Source organism: Mauremys reevesii, linkage group 9, assembly GCF_016161935.1.
Source record: "Mauremys reevesii isolate NIE-2019 linkage group 9, ASM1616193v1, whole genome shotgun sequence".
NCBI classification, from domain to species: domain Eukaryota; kingdom Metazoa; phylum Chordata; order Testudines; family Geoemydidae; genus Mauremys; species Mauremys reevesii.
In genome coordinates, this window is record NC_052631.1 from 48,895,509 (window position 1) to 48,916,009 (window position 20,501).

The window sequence follows — 20,501 nt, forward strand, 5'->3', positions numbered from 1 at the left end:
ACACCTCTCCGGATTGCCCAGACAAGTGAAGATGACACTCAAGGATCTCCTATTCAAAGGGCCCAAACCCTTCACGAATAAAACTGATGCATCACTCCACACCTTAAAGGACTCCAGGGCCACACTACACTCCCTGGAAATCTACACATTGGGACAGAAGAGGAAATATGGCTCACAACCACCTCACAGATCTTGACCACCCCAGTTCCTCCCATCACAGCAGTATTATGGCTCACAGCGTAAGAGACCCAGGATGCAAAAATGGAAGCTGTCATCCTCCCATTCCTCAATCTCTCAACCCTCATCCTCTAAGCATCAGTTTATATCATACCTGGCACAGCTGGCAGTATTTTGTCCAATTCTTCACCTTTGGCCTATTCCTCACTTCACCAAAATGACAGCGGACCCTTCACCCCAACTTAAGGATCCTCCGACTCCAGGCTTGGGTACTTCTTGGTTCCAACATTTAGAGAGCAAATGCTCCAAGGGGGTGAAAAAGATGTTACTACATAGCATGAAATCGACCATTCATCATACTTACCTGCAAAAATGGAAATACTTCCAAATTTGGTGCGATTCCAAACAAGTGGACCCAACATTTTCCTCAGTCCCTTGAATTCTAGGCTGCATTGTAGGTCTGGACTCTCTCTTCTTAGTTCACTTAAGGTACATTTAGTGGCCATAACAGTCTTCCACCATGCAGTGGATGGGTGCTCAGTATTCCTTACGGGTATGGGAAACTTCTTCCCACATGTCAGACCATCCAACCCAACCTAGGACCACAATCTAGTTCTGAGAACATTGACTATGGCTTCTTGCTCTGTTATACCTGTCCCTGAAGACAGCATTTCTAGTGGCTGTTACCTCAGCACGAAGGATAGGGGAAATAGTGGGGTTGATAGCACATCTGCTGTTCACGGTTTTCTTTGAACACAGTCACCTTGAGGCCACACCCCAAGTTCTTCTCCACCCCAGTAGCCTCCTCCTTTCATGTGAATCAGCTAGTCCACCTTCCCATTTTTTTCCCAAAACTACATTCATTGAATTATAGAATATCAGGGTTGGAAGAGACCTCAGGAGGTCATCTAGTCCAGCCCCCTGCTCAAAGCAAGACCAATCCCCAACTAAATCATCCCAGCCAGGGCTTTGTCAAACCTGACCTTAAAAACTTCTAAGGAAGGAGATTCCATCACCTCCCAACCTAAACCTCCCCCACTGCAACTTGAGACCATTACTCCTTGTTTCGTCATCTGGTACCACTGAGAACAGTCTAGATCCATCCTCTTTGGAACCCCCTTTCAGTAGTTTAAAGCAGCTATCAAATCCCCCATCATTCTTCTCTTCTGCAGACTAAACAATCCCACTTCCCTCAGCCTCTCCTCATAAGTCATGTGCTCCAGCCCCTAATCATTTTTGTTGCCCTCCGCTGGACGCTTTCCAATTTTTCCACATCCTTCTTGTAGTGTGGGGCCCAAAACTGGACACAGTACTCCAGATGAGGCCTCACCAATGTCAAATGGAGGGGAATGATCACGTCCCTTGATCTGCTGGCAGTGCCCCTACTTATACAGCCCAAAATGCCTTAGCCTTCTTGGCAACAAGGGCACACTGTCAACTCATATCCAGCTTCTCGTCCACTGTAACCCCTAAGTCCTTTTCTGCAGAACTGCTGCCTAGCCATTCGGTCCCTAGTCTGTAGCAGTGCATGGGATTCTTGCATCCTAAGTGCAGGACTCTGCATTTGTCCTTGTTGAACCTCATCAGATTTCTTGTGGCCCAATCCTCTAATTTGTCTAGGTCCCTCTGTATCCTATCCCTACTCTCCAGCCTATCTACCACTCCTCCCAGTTTAGTGTCATCTGCAAATTTGCTGAGGGTGCAGTCCATGCCATCCTCCAGATCATTAATGAAGATATTGAACAAAACAGGCCCCAGGACAGACCCTTCGGGCACTCTGCTTGATACCGGCTGCCAACTACACATGGAGCTATTGATCATTGCCCCTTAAGCCCGACGATCTAGCCAGATTTCTATCCATCTTATAGTCCATTCATCCAGCCCATACTACTTTAACTTGCCGGCAAGAATACTGTGGGAGACCGTATCAAAAGCTTTGCTAAAGTCAAGGAATAACACGTCCACTGCTTTCCCCTCATCCACAGAGCCAGTTATCTCGTCATAGAAAGCAATTAGGTTAGTCAGGCATGACTTGCCCTTGGTGAATCCATGCTGACTGTTCCTGATCACTTTCCTCTCCTCTAAGTGCTTCAGAATTGATTCCTTGAGGACCTGCTCCATGATTGTTCCAGGGACTGAGGTACGGCTGACTGGCCTGTAGTTCCCCAGATCCTCCTCTTTCCCTTTTTTAAAGATGGGCACTACATTAGCCTTTTTCCAGTCATCCAGGACTTCCCCCGATCGCCATGAGTTTTCAAAGAAAATGGCCAATGGCTCTGCAATCACATCCGCCAACTCCTTTAGCACCCTTGGATGCAGCGCATCCAGCTGCATGGACTTGTGCTTGTCCAGCTTTTCTAAATAGTCCCAAACCACTTCTTTCTCCACTGAGCGCTCCGACACCACCTGCAATAGGTTGACAGGACTTACAAAACTTGGATCATATTAGAAATATCTGTTCAGAATATTATGCCCCGTGATATGTACCATGTTTAAAAAAAAAAAAGTGGGGTGGAATTTGAGAGTGCTTTCCAACTGTTTTTTGCAGGGTTTCTTCCTTACTAAACCAAAGAGATTCTTCAAGCATATCTCTTTTGTGAAAGGGATAAACTTCTAACAAATTCACAACAACTTTGGAGGATAGAAATAGTGAAATATACAATAATCTCCACAGTGAATTTATTGAAGAAATTGTAATAGTTTTAAAACTGATTAAAAATTTGATCAGTGTGTATCTTTAAATTCATTGCCCTCTGAGGGAGAAAGGTTGGTTTTGTGGTTAAAGCACTGGAGTGAGATTCAGGAGATCTGTTCATTTCCCAGTTCTTGCACACATTCCTGTGCAATCTTGGGCAAATCAAATAATTCTCCACCTCCCAGGAGAGTTGATTATAAATTGTCTGTGAGGTGCTTACATACTACTGTGATGGTGGCCGTGTAAGTACCCAGATCATTTGCTACTCTTCAAATGATCTGTAAACAGGGACAGATTTCTGTTCTTAAGTATATGTAAGATACTTACTTTTTTATTCAGTGTATTTCTTTGTAGCATCTAGAAAGCCAATGACTAGTAGTTGTCTTATTAAAATGTCAAGGAACAGAAGAAACTCAGATGAGGAAGCATAGTCTAGTGCAGCGGTTCTCAGCCTATTTACCATTGTGGGTTGCGTATGCAGCTCTCTGTGTTATGTGGGCCCCATCCACCCACAATATATATACTACCTCTATGGCCCTTAGGATGTTGCATGGGCTGCAGCTGTGTGCTGATTAGGCCTCAAGTGGGCTGTGGGTTGAGAACCACGGGTCTAGTATTAAAAACACAGGACTAGGATTCAGAAAAACTGTTTGATTTCTGGCTCTGCCACAGAATTGCTGGTACACCTTGGCCAAATAACTTAGCCATTCTGTGTCTTTCTCCATTGATGAAATGGGGATGCTAATACTCACCTATGGTGTCTCCCAAGGGTATTAGTGGTTGTTTTGTTTGTGAAATGTTCTGAGATGCTCTGATGAAAAACACTGCAATATTGCAAAGTATGTATGTATGTATGTATTCTGTCTTGTCAGCTGATATGTCTAACACTGATGCCTTAAGACCTGTCCTTTTCTGTATTTGTATGTTAGTTCTAAGTGGTATTCTGCAGGACTGTAACCTACAGTTGTACAGATTTGGTAGAAGTGTCTTTACATTTCCTCTTTAGCTTCATACAGCATTGAGTCACGAATGCCATATAATGTTATGAAATTATACCCAAATGAAATAGAAGCTTTACTAATTGGTTCTAAGCATGCACTGAGCAAGGCTTTCCTCACAGGAAATTTCATTTGAGAAGATTGTCTTGGTCCCATCTTCAGGTACAAAGATTATGGGTATCATATTGATTGTATGAGGACCAGACAAGAGGCTATCATTTCCCTACTTCTCCTGTTCAGTGGGTCAGGAAAGGATCAGGCAGGGAACAGATTTCACTTCTCCCTGTCTCATCTTCATGGGGGACAGGAGGGACAAAAGGGAGAACTGGTCATGTGGAAGCAGCAGAAGGTGATGTACCACTGAGGGATTGAACCTGCTTGTGGGGACAGGGTATCTCACATAGGAGAGTGCATGGAAAAATGTTGTCTAACAGAGGAAATTGCACTGTGGGGTGGCGGTAGAGGCAGCATTCAATGGAAAAGGCTATATGGGATGGTGGCTGGATATCTCAGAAAAGAGAGCCAGGTGTCTCAGAGGGGTTGTATGGTTTCAGTGGGGTCTGAGGGTACGTCTACACTACGGGATTATTCCGAATTTACATAAACCGGTTTTGCAAAACAGATTGTATAAAATCGAGTGTGCGCAGCCACACTAAACACATTAAATCGGTGGTGTGCGTCCATGGTCCGAGGCTAGCGTCGATTTCTGGAGCGTTGCACTGTGGGTAGCTATCCCGTAGCTATCCCATAGTTCCCGCAGCCTCCCCCGCCCCTTGGCATTTCCGGGTTGAGATCCCAGTGCCTGATGGGGCAAAAATCATTGTCGCGGGTGGTTCTGGGTACAGCCTCACCCCTCCCTCCCTGATCAGCAGACAACCGTTTCGCGCCTTTTTTGCTTGGTGAACTGTGCAGACGCCATAGCACAGCAAGCATGGACCCTGCTCAGCTCCATACCGCAATCGTGAATGTTTTAAACACCTCGCGCACTCTCGTGCAGTCTATGGTGAACCAGGACCTTCAAACCGAGGCGAGGAGGAGGCGGATACGGCAGCGCGGCGATGACAGTGATGAGGACGTAGACACAGAATTCTCTCAAACCGCGGGCCCCTGCGCTTTGGAGATCCTGATGGTAATGGGGCAGATTCTATCCATTGAACGCCGATTTTGGGCCCGGGAAACAAGCACTGACTGGTGGGACCGCATTGTGTTGCAGGTGTGGGACGATTCCCAGTGGCTGCGAAACTTTCGCATGCGTAAGGGCACTTTCATGGAACTTTGTGACTTGCTTGCCCCTGCCCTGAAACGCCATAATACCAAGATGAGAGCAGCCCTCACAGTAGAGAAGCGAGTGGCGATAGCCCTGTGGAAGCTTGCAACGCCAGACAGCTACCGGTCAGTCGGGAATCAATTTGGAGTTGGAAAATCTACTGTGGGGGCTGCTGTGATGCAAGTAGCCAAAGCAATCACTAAGCTGCTGCTACGAAAGGTTGTGACTCTGGGAAACGTGCAGGCCATAGTGGATGGCTTTGCTGCACTGGGATTCCCTAACTGTGGGGGGGCGATAGATGGAACCCATATCCCTATCTTGGCACCGCAGCGCCAGGGCACCCAGTACGTAAACCGGAAGGGGTACTTTTCAATGGTGCTGCAAGCACTGGTAGATCACAAGGGACGTTTCACAAACATCCACGTGGGATGGCCAGGGAGGGTTCATGACGCTCGCGTCTTCAGAAGCACTACTCTGTTTAAACGGCTGCAGCAAGGGAATTACTTCCCAGACCAGAAAATAACAGTTGGGGATGTTGAAATGCCTGTCGTTATCCTGGGGACCCAGCCTACCCTTGATGCCATGGCTCATGAAGCCATACACAGGCAGCCTGGACAGTGGTCAGGATCTGTTCAATTACAGGCTGAGCAAGTGCAGAATGGTGGTGGAATGTGCATTTGGCCGTTTAAAGGCGCGCTGGCGGACATTACTGACTCGCTCAGACCTCAGCCAAACCAATGTCCCCTATGTTATTACTGCTTGCTGTATTCTCCACCATCTCTGTGAGAGTAAGGGGGAGACCTTTATGGCGGGGTGGGAGGCTGAGGCAAATCACCTGGCCGCTGATTACGCGCAGCCAGACACCAGGGAGATTAGAAGAGCACACCAGGAAGCGGTGCGCATCAGAGAAGCTTTGAAAACGAGCTTCATCAATGGCCAAGGTACAGTGTGACTGCTGTGTTTGTTGATGAACACCCAACCCCCTTGATTGACTCAGTCCCTGTAAGCAACTCCCCCTCCCCCTTCGAGTACAGCTTACTTATGCAAATAAAGTCACTCTCATTTAAAAAGCATGAATTCTTTATTGATTCATTATAAAAAGAGGGAGAGAAGTAAGGGTGTGGTTTGGGAGGAGGATAGGAGGGATGGAGAAGGCCATTAAAAAAAATTCACAGTAACGACAGCCTTCTGGTTGGGCTGTCCACGGGGGTGGAGTGGGCGGGTGCACGGAGCCTCCCCCCACGCGTTCTTACACGTCTGGGTGAGGAGGATGTGGAACATGTTGAGGGTGGTTATACAGGGGCTGCAGCGGCACCCTGTGATCCTGCTGCCGTTCCTGAAGCTCCACCAGATGCCGGAGCATGTCAGTTTGATCACGCAGCAGCCCCAGAGTTGCATCCCGCCACCGCTGATCTTCCTGCCGCCACCGCTGATTTTCCTGCCGGTCTTCCTGCCGCCACCTCTCATCTCGGTTGTCCCTCCTGTCCTCACGTTCATCCCTCCTGTAATTTGATACCACGTCCTTCCACTCATTCAGATGAGCTCTTTCATTGCGTGTAACTTCCATAATATCCGAGAACATCTCATCTCGCGTCTTCTTTTTCCTCCGCCTTATCTGTGCTAGCCTTTGGGATGGAGGAGGGATGGTTGAAAAATTTGCAGCTGCATGAGTGAGATAAATATTTAGAAAGATACATTTTACAGAACAATGGTTATACTCTTTCACAGTGAACAGCACTATTCACCTAGCACATGTGATTTCCCTACAAGGTCGCATTTTTCATCTTAATAGTGAGTGCTTGTAGCCCTGGAGTTACAGATCTCACAGACACAGGTCCAGGCATCAGAATTCAGCTTGCATGCGGCCATGGTAAGCCACTGTCTTTCGGCTTCTGTAGTGATTTACCCCTCCCCCCCAACGCATGGCTAATACCACGCTAGCTCCCTGCTAATCAACAACCTTCCCACCCCCCCACCCACTGCGTGGCTGGTAGCTTGGGGAAGATTGCCGGTGACCAAACACAAAAAAGATCATCGGCATTTCACTCCTCCCCTCCCCCCACTTCGCTACGTGCAGGAAAGTTTTTTTTTTAAGCTGCTGCAGTCCACGAACCCAGTAGTAAAATGGCCACCCCCCTTACTTAAATTCCTGATTTTTAACCAGGTTATCCTGAACGATATCACTTTGCTGAGGATAACAGAACAAGATAAAGAGCGGATGCTTCTTGAATGCCAGCAGTCACCGGGACCATACGCTGCTATGCTTTGCCACGCAATGATACCTGATTACTTGCTACATGCATGGCGTGGTAAAGTGTCCTACCATGGTGGGCGGAACAAGGCTGCCTTGCCCAGAAACCTTCTGCAAAGGCTTCTGGAGTACCTACAGGAGCGCTTCATCGAGATGTCCCTGGAGGATTTCCTCTCAATCCCCGGACATGTTAACAAACTTTTCTAAGTAACTATACTGTCTGCGAATGCATCCCAAGTCCTCAGGGCAAATCAATCATTAAAAAAGGCTTGCTTAAAAAACAATGTTTGCTATTTGCAAAGGTACACTCACCAGAGCTTCCTTCCATGGCGTCATTGTCTGGGATAGTTGCTTGTGAGGGCTGGGAGGAGGGTAATTCCGTCAGGGTGATAAAAAGCTCCTGGCTGCTGGGGCTCACGGAGTGCTGTGTGCTCTCTGCTAGGTCTTCCTCCTCTTCTTCATCTTCATCTTCCCGTCTGCATAATCCTCAGCCATGGCAGAGATTACAACCCCACCTCGGAATCCACGATCAGGGTGGGGTACTTGGCGCAGCCCCCTAAAATTGCATGCAGCTCAGCATAGAAGCGGCATGTTTTTCAACCTGCCCCGGACCTTCCGTTTGCTTCTTTGGTTTTCTGGTAGGCTTGTCTGAGCTCCTTAACTTTCACTCTGCACTGCACTGAGTCCCTGCTGTGGCCTTTATCCGTCATAGCCTTAGAAATTCTTTCAAATACTTTTTCATTTCGTCTTTTGGAACGCAGTTCTGTTAGCACTGAATCCTCTCCCCATATAGCGATCAGATCCAGTACCTCCCGTGCAGTCCATGCTGGGGCTCTTTTTCGATTCTCAGGAGACTGCATTGTTACCTGTGCTGATGAGCTGTGCGTGGTCACCTGTGCTGATGAGCTCTCCACGCTGGGGAAGCAGGAAATGAATTTCAAAAGTTCGCGGGGCTTTTCCTGTCTACCTGGCCAGTGCATCCGAGTTCAGAATGCTGTCCAGAGCGGTCACTGGTGCACTGTGGGATACCGCCCGGAGGCCAATACCGTCGATTTGCGGCCACACTAACCCTATTCCGATATGTTAATACCGATATTAGCGCTACTCCTCTCGTCGGGGAGGAGTACAGAAACCGATTTAAAGAGCCATTAAAATCGATATAAGGTGCCTCCTAGTGTGGACGGTTGTGGTGTTAAATCGGTTTTACGCTCCTAAAACCGATTTAAACGCCTAGTGTAGACCAGGCCTGAGTCACCTTCAAAGGAGAGGGAGAACAGAATAAGGAGGCAGAAGAATGTGTCTTGGAGTAAGACTGTTTGTCCATTCGAGGGTATGAAAAAGGTGCTGCTTGAGGTGAAAATGGGAATGTCATCTAAGTGACTCTACTCTCTCCCCACCTTTCCTGTAGAGCCTATGCGCTCACTCCCCACGAACCCCATGTGCTCATTACCTGTTGCTTCTTCGAGTGGTAGTCCCTATTGTATTCCACTGAGGGTTTATGCATGCTCACCATGCATCCGGAGCCAGAGATTTTTCAAGTAGTCCTGTCCATTGGTCTGCACTCGCACCCTTGGCTTGCCTCATCCTTTCGTCCGAGGTGATAAAAGATGGGCCGGACTGACCACTTCTCCAGTTCCTTCTCACTGCTGCATGATCCGGGTCAGAACCACTAGGCCATGTCTACACTTACAAGCTTACAGTGGCACACCTGTACCAATATACCTGTCCTGCTATAAGAGCACTTGTGTAGCCGTGTTATGTCGACGGGAGAGAGGTCTCCCGTCGACATAATAAAAACAGCTCAACGAGCAGTGGTAGCTGTGTTGGTGGGAGAGCGCCCGAGCGCTTATGCTGGCAAAACTTATGTCGTTCAGAGGTGTGTTTTCTTTCACACCCCTGTGAAAGAAAGTTTTGCTGACATAAGTGCTAGTGTAGACTTGTCCTATGTGTGCTCTTCATGTGACACACTTAAAAAATCTACAGTTGTACATAGTTAATTTTACAGTTTTTGTTGTAGTTTTGAATAGTTTGATAGTTTTAGGAGTAGGATTGGGGAAGTATCTGAGGCACTCTTCACCTCTCGCTCCAGCAGCATACACACTTCCACTAGCTCTGGCAGTGCAGCCGATGGAACTGAGTTTTAGTCTTTGGAGGACTCGGATGAGGGTCAGGGACCGTCCATCCCTTCCCACCACTATGAGTACCAACGGAGGCCTTCCACATCATGGCAGTATCCTCAACTCCAGCAGCCACAGAGCCACTGGAGCCCTCCTCAGCACCTTCCAGAACCATCATGCTGGCCCTATGGGGATCCTGGCCCCAATACCCTCCATTGGAACCTGCCTGTTCCATTAGGGAGGCTTCACCTATTTCACCGTCTTGGGAGCCTTTGAGCTCAGAACCAGTAATGGGAGATGAGCCACTCAGACGGTATTGCTGGAACAGTTGAGATTCCTGTTGTCCTCTCCTGATGCAGCAGTGGCTTCAGCATCCCCCATCTTCTGATGACTACTGCCAGTTTCAGGATCTCTTGCATAGAGTGGCAGATGAGCTTCACATTCCTCTGGAGGAGATCCAAGACACTGAGCATAAGCTGCTGGATATACTACACTCATCAGAGCCAACCAGAGTTGCTCTTCCACTCAACAATGCCATTCTTGAGCCAGCTTGCACAGTTTGACATACACTGGCCGTATGTACACTTACCCCAAAGGGGGCAGTAAAAAAGATATTATTTACTAGTCAAGGGGTCTAAATTTCTGTTTTCACACCCACTTCCCAATTCACTTGTGGTGCAGGCAGCGACGGAACAAACTAGACAACAGCATCTATGCTCCACCCATCTGACAGGGAGGGCAAGTGACTGGTCCTTTTAGGCCGCAAAGTCTTCTCTTCAACCAGCTTTCAATTCAGGATTTCGAATTATCAGGCATTACTTGCCAAATATGATTTTCTGAATTAGAGCAAATTGGAGGACTTTGTCAAGAAACTGCCACAACAGGACCGGGCCTGCTTTCAGGCAGTAATTGAGAAGGGGATGCTGGTAGCAAAGACCTCACTCCAATCAGCAGCAGATGCGGCAGATGATACTTTATGCTCAGTGGTCACTGGCATCGTCATCAGGAGGGAGTTGTGGCTCCATTCCTCTGGTTTTCCCAAGGAGGTACAAAACATCATCAAAGACTTCCCTTTTGATGAATCCCATCTTTTCAAAAAGAAAATCGATGATTCCCTCCACACCCTCAAGGATTTGAGAACTACACTCTGTTCCTTGGGTATTGCACACCAGCGCCAAAACGTAAGTTCTACTACCCACGGTCCGCACAGCATTACAGAACTTCTCAGTTTTTCCATCAACAGCCTTACGAATCAGCAAGAAAGCATCAGAAGAAAACCACAGTCAGGCAAAGAGAGTAGATGCTATTGTCTAATTGATGAGTTCAGTGGTTCCATAAGGGGAAATAAGGGTTGTTGTTTCTAAGGTAAATTCTCTTTTCATATGCAAAATTTAGAATGTTATAAATCACAGTAAAACAGTAGCATTTACAAGTAATACAAAAGTTATCCACCTTATGTTATTTATGCACCTTTAACCTTTTTCTCCAGATCATTGAGACTGAAAATATGATGGACCGAATTGTGAATGGCTTGTCTGAGTCTAGTATCAAGGTGCGGCTATCTGCAGTCAGGTATGAGCTTTCCTGGTCTAAATCAAATAATTTTCAGAGTGTGTAACTCTTTTGGGTCCTTCATTTGCTAGAAATTGTGGTATCCATCAAACACTAAAACTAACCTAAAGCAGTTTCTAGTCTCTGAAAATTCATCAAAGATAGTAGTAAAATATTTCTTGGTGTTGTATTAATTATCACCAAATTCCTAGCTTTATCTATATGGAAAGAAACAATGAAAGCATTTCACAGACCTCATTTCATTTTTCTTTGTAGATGTTTGCACAGTTTGTCCCGGTCTGTGCAGCAGCTACGGACGAGTTTCCAGGATCACGCCGTATGGAAACCCTTAATGAAGGTGAGACGAAAAATAGCAAGAATTATACACTTGGAAGTGGATGTGATCTGTTCATCAGTTACAGTGTCTTTTTGTAGAATCTTAATAGGTATCACCTTGACATCTGATATGTGTGATCTTCTCTGGAGGCTTACAAATCAGCAAAAGCCCAGTAACAGCAGACAGTGTCGTTGCCTGCACTTTCTCTTTTGAAATGTAAAACAATGTATTACAAAATAAGACAGACACTGAGAGCCAGATTGTCCCTAGCCCTTACTCAGGAACATAGGAAAGGGCTCCCCTGCTCAGCCTATAACCGGCAACTGAGGTTGAGGCTGCCGCCGTGGGGAGGGGATATTGATCCTACATTCCAGCTGCTTTACTTTCCCAGAGAGCAGGATGCTGGAAGAGGCAGGGCCATGATGTGGGTAGAGCATTCCTCTTCAGCCTAATGCAAAATCTCTGTGTTCCTCTTGGGGCAGTGCAGTGCACTGCTGTCTGCGGCACAGCCCCCAAGTCCAGCCCCAGAAGCACTAGCCCCATGGAGGAGAGGGGAAGCATGGCTTATTATTTTAAAATCAGGCTGCCTAAATGTAAACTAGAAGGAAAAATAGCATGTATTGCATTGTCATATGCACTGCAGTTTATTGAACAACTTGAGTGGTTGTGAAGAACGGGTTGTATTGAATTAGTGAAAAAGGATAGAGGAAGACTAATTGTACTGTATATACTGCTCTATCTATGAGGAAATGGCAGTTTCTGGAAGAGAGAATGGGCAAACCAACCAGAAACAGTGTGCAAGGCTAAGAGATTTTATTCCTGTGATTTGCCTAGTTAAGCATAGAACAAAAGAGCAGATGCGCTGGTACAGGTGAGAGAGAGAATGAGGAAGCTGTCAGGCACTCTGTGCAGTGTGTTTCCTATTTCTGCAGTTCCCCGTTTGCCCTCAAGTATGCAGCGTGACTAAGCTTATTGCATAGAAGCCAATGTTGTTATACTGAATAGCTGACATCTGCATGAAAACCTGTTCAGTGCACAGCTTTGGTCAAAAAGGCAAATAAGATATTATGTTACCTGAAGAAACGGATAGAGTACAGCACCTAGCACAATGGGGTCCTTGCCCATGACTAGCACTCTTAGGCGCTTCTGTAATACTACTAATAAATAATAATAATGAAAATATTATTATGTTGTTGTGTAAATCATGATATAACCATACCTAGACAGTGTGTTCATTTCTGGGCACTTGACCTCAAAAATCATTCAGCAGAAATAGGAAAGGTACAGAGAAGGGCAACAGAAATGAGTAGACAAATAGAAAGATTAGGGCCATATAGCTTAGAGAGTTGATGAATTAATGATGACATGGTGGAGGTATATAAAATAATGAATAATGTAAAAAAGTCAGTCAAAAATTCCTGTTTACGATTTTTCATATTACTAGAACAAGGGGACACTCAATGAAATTAAAAGGTAGCAAATTTTAAACTGATAAAAGGGAAATTATCCTGTGGAACTCGTTGCAAATCCTGAGTTTAACAGGATCCACAGCTAAGTTAGACTGGATAAAAATATGTAAAGGATATAAACTCCCCTGTTTCATGATATAAGCCAGGCAAGCATGGCAGCAACCTTAGCTTCAACACGTCTTCAGAGATTGTGGAAGTGGCACAGAACCAAGAAGAGCCAGGAACTCTGACAACAAGGTACATAAGGGCTTGGAGAATGCAGGCCTTTGTAAAAGGCAGCAAGAGTACTGCCATTTTGAGAACTACCCTGGCTTTCGTTCACAAGTGAAACAGCACAAGTGTGTCAGATCCAAAGGGATTTCTGGACCAAGAGATGACTCGCAACCAGTCTGGTTGATGCTTCAGCAGTGAGTGCTGGGCCTTAGAATCTTTTCTCTTGCTGCTGACTGTGCCACCAAATCAGGGTGTGTTGGTTTAATTGTGGATGACATTTGACCCTGACTTGGGGTGGGTAACTTTTGTGGAACAAAGTAGGACTTCTTTGCCCATTACCCCTCAGATTTCATTAGTGCTGGATGCCTGGACAGTCTTGGGTCTTAGTTTTTGGGTTTGGCCTCACTGCCAACGGTGGAGTTTGCAAGGAGTATCAGGGAGTCTCAGATTCAAGACTCTTCCTTTGTAGGTCCTTATCCTCCAAGCCTATAGTCAGGGTCTCTCTTGTACTCCACCCGTAGACACATTAAGGTTTCTTGCAGTCAGGATTTATCTGCCTTGGGCATCTCTAGAACCTGGATACCTCATAGGACAACCACCTTTTCTTTATGAATTCTCAACTCCTTGGCCATATTGACCTCTAGTTTCCACAATTTGAGTCAGCCTTCTAACCTTCAACCTGTCACTGGGGATCTGTTCTGGGTCCGGTGTTGCCTGACATCTTTATTAATTACCTGGATGTAGGAATAGAGAGCATACTGATCAGATTTGCAGATGACACAAAGCTAGGGGGGCTTGCCAACACTTGGAGGATAGAGCTAAAATTCAAAGGGATCTTGATAAATTGAAGAACTGGGCTATCGACAACAAAATGAAATTAAATGAAGACAAATGTAAGGTGCTACATTTAGGGAACAAAAACCAAACACGGGGATAACTGGCTCTGCAGCAGCACAGCTGAGAAGGATCTGGGAGTTGTGGTGGATCACAATCTCAACATAAGTCAACAATGCAATGCTGTTGCAAAAAACAAAAACAATTGTGGGTTGCATAAACAGAGGCATACCATGCAAGTCATGGGAGATAATACCACTCTACTCACGCTGGTTAGGCCTCAGCTGAAGTACTGTGTCCAATTTTGGTCACTGCTGTATGAAAAGGATGTAGAGAAACTGGAAAGGATCCAGAGGTGAGTGACAAAAATTATCAGAGGGATGGAATGTAAGTCATATGAGCAAAGGCTGGAGGAATTGGGTATGTTTAGTTTGGAAAAGAGGAGATTAAAGGGGGACATGATAGCAGTCTTCAAATATTTGAAAGGCTGCCATAAGAAAGATAGAGAAAAGTTGTTCTCTTGCCACAGAGGGCAAGACAAGAGGCAATAGGTTCAAACTACAGCATAGCAGATTTAGATTAAATCTCAGGAAATAGTTCATAACTGTAAGAACAGTAGGACAATGGAACAAACTGCCTAGGAGAAGTCATGGAATCTCCTTCACTTGAGATTTTCAAAAAGAGGCCAGATAGCCATCTGTCTTGGATGGTTTAGACACAACAAATCCTGCATCTTGGCAGGGGGTTAGACTAGATGACCTTTGTGGTCCCTTCCAACCTTATGGTATTATGATTCTTTGTGACTATCAGCTCTTTTCCTCTTTTTAGGTGAAGACAGCAGTTTGATATTTTAGAACAATGGCAGGAGAACCTGGCCATCCATTCCAAAAAAGCCTTCTTGAGCCAGTCCATGATCTCTGGCTCAGCCTTGTACCCATCCCTGTTCAAAAGGGAATATAAAATGTATCCACGTCTTCAAAATGGATCTGACTGTTTTACTAGCATCCTGCTCTTGGTTGCTTATTGTATTTGTGACCACAGAAAGAGCTTCCCAATCCATTGATCAGGAGAAAAATTTTAGGGATGGATTTGCTTGGTAGGAAGGAATGTCAGCAATATTGTAATTAGGAATTTCACATTTTCAGGCATTTCTCCATTACCAAGCATTGGCTGTCCCTCTTGAACTGTGTCAAGGCAAATTCATTTCAATAGCTTTAGAGGTACATTGTCTTAAACCCTACTTTTGGTTGACTTTCCTGTAACAATTCTGCCTTTGTCCCTTCAGTATATAAATTATACCCACTTACGTAAGTAAGTTACACCACTTTTTACATCACCTCTGACTTTGATCCTTGCCTTTAAGTTAGTGGCTCACTAGTTCCCCCAGAAAAGAGAAGCTGCTTACTTTTGAACGATTGAGTGTAGTTATTCAGTCACCTTGAAAATCATGTTTTAAAAGGAAAATATTTCTGACTAGTGGTAAATAAATGTACAGTCCTTCTGTCAAATGTAAGTGGGCACACTCTCACCACGGCATGTGAGGGACTGAGGCCCACAGAAGGACGCCGTTGGATTTATATCAGTCCTTTTGGCCTTATTCTCCACTGTCCTATACTTTACTTAGTGTGTGTATAAATGACTATCCAAGGTGCCAGGCAGTGGAGAATCGGGTGTTTTTTTAACATTTTGTTGGCAGCTAATGGGGAAAACTTACTAGATTTTTTTATCCTACATCTCCTTTCCACAATGCAGAGTGTGGAAATGTCCCCCGGTATATGACTGTTGTGATGTAGAGACAAAAGTTTAATCTCAAAATCAGCAAAGAGTCTTGTGGCACCTTATAGACTAATAGACGTTTTGGAGCATGAGCTTTCGTGGGTGAATACCCACTTCGTCGGATGCATGTAGTGGAAATTTCCAGGGGCAGGTATATGTAAGCAAGCAAGAAGCAGGCTAGAGATAACGAGGTTAGTTCAATCAGGGAGGATGAGGCCCTCTTCTAGCAGCTGAGGTGTGAAAACCAAGAGAGGAGAAACTGGTTTTGTAGTTGGCAAGCCATTCACAGTCTTTGTTTAATCCTGAGCTGATGGTGTCAAATTTGCAGATGAACTGAAGCTCAGCACTTTCTCTTTGAAGTCTGTTCCTGAAGTTTTTTTGCTGCAGGATGGCCACCTTAAGATCTGCTGTTGTGTGGCCAGGGAGGTTGAAGTGTTCTCCTACAGGTTTTTGTATATTGCCATTCCTAATATCTGATTTGTGTCCATTTATCCTTTTCTGTAGAGACTGTCCAGTTTGGCCGATGTACATAGCATACATTGCTGGCATATGATGGCGTATATTACATTGGTGGATGTGAAGATGAATGAACCGGTGATGGTGTGGCTGATCTGGTTAGGTCCTGTGATGGTGTCACTGGTGTAGATATGTGGGTAGAGTTGGCATCGAGGTTTGTTGCATGGATTGGTTCCTGAGCTAGAGTTACTATGGTGCGGTGTGCAGTTACTGGTGAGAATATGCTTCAGGTTGGCAGGTTGTCTGTGGGCGAGGACTGGCCTGCCACCCAAGGCCTGTGAAAGTGTGGGATCATTGTCCAGGATGGGTTGTAGATCCCTGATGAGGCGTTGGAGGGGTTTTAGCTGGGGACTGTATGTGATGGCCAGTGGAGTCCTGTTGGTTTCTTTCTTGGGTTTGTCTTGCAGTAGGAGGCTTCTGGGTACACGTCTGGCTCTGTTGATCTGTTTCCTTATTTCCTTGTGCAGGTATTGTAGTTTTGAGAATGCTTGATGGAGATTTTGTAGGTGTTGGTCTCTGTCTGCGGGGTTAGAGCAGATACGGTTGTACCTCAGTGCTTGGCTGTAGACAATGGATCGTGTGGTGTGCCCGGGATGGAAGCTGGAGGCATGAAGGTAGGCATAGCGGTCGGTAGGTTTTCGGTATAGGGTGGTGTTAATATGACCATCACTTATTTGCACCGTGGTGTCTAGGAAGTGGACCTCCCATGTAGATTGGTCCAGGCTGAGGCTGATGGTGGGGTGGAAGCTGTTGAAATCGTGGTGGAATTTTTCCAGAGTCTCCTTCCCATGGGTCCAGATGATGAAGATGTCATCAATGTAGCGTAGATAGAGAAGGGGCGTGAGTGGACGAGAGCTGAGGAAGCATTGTTCCAGGTTAGCCATAAAAATGTTGGCATATTGTGGGGCCATGCTGGTGTCCATAGCGGTGCCACTGATCTGTAGACATATATTGTCATAAAATTTGAAATAGTTGTGTGTGAGGATAAAGGCACAGAGCTCAGCAACTAGTTGTGCTGTGGTATCATCAGGGATACTGTTCCTGACAGCTTGTATTCTGTCTGTGTGTGGGATGTTTCTGTAGAGAGCCTCTACATCCATGGTGGCTAGGATGGTGTTTTCTGGAAGGTCACCAATGCATTGTAGTTTCCTCAGGAAAATCAGTGGTGTCACGGAGATAGCTGGGAGTGCTGGTGGCATGGGGTCTGAGCAGAGAGTCCACATATCCAGACAGTCCTTCAGTGAGAGTGCCAATGCCCGAGATGATGGGGCGTCCAGGATTTCCGGGTTTGTGGATCTTGGGTAGTAGATAGAATAACCCTGGTCGAGGCTCTAAGGGTATGTTGATTTGTTCCGGTGTTAGTGTAGGGAGTGTCCTGAGTAGATGGTGCAGTTTCTTAGTGTATTCCTCAGTGGGATCTGAGGAAAGTGGCCTGTAGAATTTGGTATTGGAGAGTTGTCTGGCGGCCTCCTTTTGGTAGTCAGACCTGTTCATGATGACAACAGCACCTCGTTTATCAGCCTCTTTGATTATAATGTCAGGGTGGGTTTCTGAGGCTGTGGATGGCATTGCGTTCTGCACGACTTAGGTTATGAGGCAAGCGATGTTGTTTTTCCACAATTTCTGCCTGTGCACGTCGGCGGAAGCATTCTATGTATAGGTCCAGACTGTCATTTCGACCCTCAGGAGGAGTCCATGGGGAGTTCTTCTTCTTGTGCTGTTGGTAGGAGGGTAACTGTGTATCAGTGGGCTGTTCAGTGTTATCCTGAAAGTATTCTTTGAGTCGGAGACGGCGAAAGTAGGCTTCCAGATCGCCGTAGAACTGTATCATGTTGCTGGGGGTGGCAGGGCAGAAAGAGAGTCCCCGAGATAGGACAAACTTTTCTTCTGGGCTGAGTGTGTGGTTGGATAGATTGACGATATTGCTGGGTGAGTTGGGGTACCACGGTTTTGGCCCCATGTGGCAGGTAGGAGTTTAGACAGCTTACAGTCCTTTTTCCTTTGTAGAGAGGTGAAGTGAGTAATGTAGATCTCCTGTCTCATTTTAATGAAGTCCGTTTGTATGGAAGTTTGGTTATTTATGAGAGTCTCCAGGTTGGAGAGCTCTTCTTTGATGTTTTCGTGTTTGCTGTATAAGATGCTGATCAGGTGGTTCCTCAGTTTCTTTGAGTGTGGCATAGTCTCTCACTGTGGTTTGTGTAGTATGTAGATAGCAGTGGATTTTTTACCTTTAGTCCATTTGGTATGATGTCCATCCATTTGCATTTGGAAAGGAAGATGATATCTGTCTGTATTTGTGCAAGATTCTTCATGAGGTTGATGGATTTCCCCTCCATACGGCTAAATGCAGCGCCTTGCATGGTGTCAAGTATCAGAGGGGTAGCCGTGTTAGTCTGGATCTGTAAAAGCAGCAAAGAGTCTTGTGGCACCTTATAGACTAACATACGTTTTGGAGCGTCTACACAGGAGGCTGTTCAGAGTTGCCATTAACCCAAGGGAGAACATGCATTTCCAATGATTCATTCCCTCCTGGCCTGCTCAGTGCATTGAAGAGATGCATTTTGTGCACCATTCATAGTGTAGGATAGTGTAGATTGCTCGTCTTTGATGCGCTAGCTCTGCAGTCCACCGAAAAGGAAGAATGTGACTCTTTCAAAATTATTTGCTCCGCAAACGAACAGCTATTATGGCCCATGTAAGAGCAGGACACATGAGTGGTGGGGAAGACTATCAACTGCCCCACCTCACCTTCAAATAGGCATCAGTGCCATGCAGATCACAATGCCTAAAGGTCTTTTTGTTCAAAAACTGCTCTACTTCAACAGGATGACTGTGGAGGTGAATTCCCAAATCCCAGCATAACCCTTCATTGCAGTACGAGGGCACTGTGGCTCAATCTGGTGGCTCTTGCTAAGCAAAACCATAACTTTGTTTAAAAGTGATCTTAGTCTTGTTCATACCAATTAATGGAGCTCCCCACTCTCCTCCTCGAGCCCTTAGGTTTTACAGAATGCTCCAGATGAAGTCCTGGTGGTAGCATCTTCCACACTATGCAACCTACTCCTTGAATTCTCTCCAAGCAAAGAGGTTGGTATTCACCTATCATTTCTTCTTATTGCTTGTTTAGTAGAACTGTGTGTTACAGCAATGACTTTTGAGTAAGCAAAAAAGTTTTTTAATCACTATCAGGTGATTATACAGTAGTTGTAATGTTTGGATGATGGAATTTTATCATTGATAGGCTGTCAATTTAAAAAAAACCCTGTTAATTATGCAGTGATACGACAGAATAGGTGGTCCCATCTAATGTAGTTAGATGTGGGTATGCTGTATGAGATCTAACTTTACTGATAGACTCTTCCTTTAATAAGATTTTTAAAACACTTTTCATTTATAAATCTGCCTTGTTGCCTGTGCTGTATCTGCTCTAGAGATAAATCAGATAACTTCAGTCTTCAGGGCTGTCAAGCCAACAACTTTCACAAGCTCTAGACTCTCTTCTAAAACAAAAAACCCCATCTAGTTAATTGCTGATAATTTTAGCAGATAAAATGCAGATGGGGTGACAAGTGGGGAAGTGGGAGTACCTGCAAGGAAGGAATTGCAGAGGGAAGAACGTAGATGGCATACAAAAAAAGGGAGGAAGTAGAGAAAAAGAGAAGGTTGGGGAAGAAATAGAAACAAAGGGCAGGAATAATGTTGTCCCAAAGAAGAGCAGATATCCCCACTGAGTGATGCTGGGTATGACAATGAGGGACTGAATAAATAGTAAGTTATAATCATAACTAAAATCTGTTACTACATAAAGGCCAGAGGCTCTCCTTGATCTCTGTGCATATCTCTCTTCCACCTCTGTGGCGTGAGGGGAGTACATAGTTCTAGATTAATCTCTCAGCCTGTGGGCCATAATTAAAAATGGACTTCAGTCTTCTCCAGAAGATAAGTTTGACAGATGAGCGGTAAGCCATGTGTTTTACCTTCAGCAATTTGAGTTCACAGACTTGAAACCCAATCGTGCCTTCATTCAACACAATGGCAAAACACTTGTTAACCTCAGTGTGAGCAGAAATAGGCCATAATTGCAGGAATGTGATTTCACCAGGCTGAACAAAAGTGAATGCTCAAGAAAGATTTTTTTATTAATTGCATTGTATAATGTATAGTGCACTGCCTTATATGAAGTACATTGTGCATTTCACTGTGCAGTGTATGTGCTTCGTGCATATCAGTATATGTTGCACACAGCGTACAATATACATATTGCCGCCCAAGAAGTGTAGAGTATGGTTAGGATATTCTT

The 20,501-nt window shown here is 45.4% G+C and overlaps 1 protein-coding gene across 11 annotated transcripts in view; it reads left to right on the forward strand.

Annotated features, from left to right (window-relative positions):
• The window catches only part of ARMC8 (armadillo repeat containing 8), a 217,143-nt gene that overhangs the window by 163,624 nt on the left and 33,018 nt on the right, over window positions 1-20,501 (forward strand). For all 11 annotated transcript variants that reach the window (XM_039486875.1, XM_039486874.1, XM_039486879.1 and 8 more), the window contains 3 exons: window positions 10,995-11,077; window positions 11,333-11,414; window positions 19,202-19,288. In XM_039486875.1, the coding sequence (XP_039342809.1) occupies window positions 10,995-11,077; window positions 11,333-11,414; window positions 19,202-19,288 (252 nt within the window). The remainder of the gene's footprint in view (window positions 1-10,994; window positions 11,078-11,332; window positions 11,415-19,201; window positions 19,289-20,501) is intronic.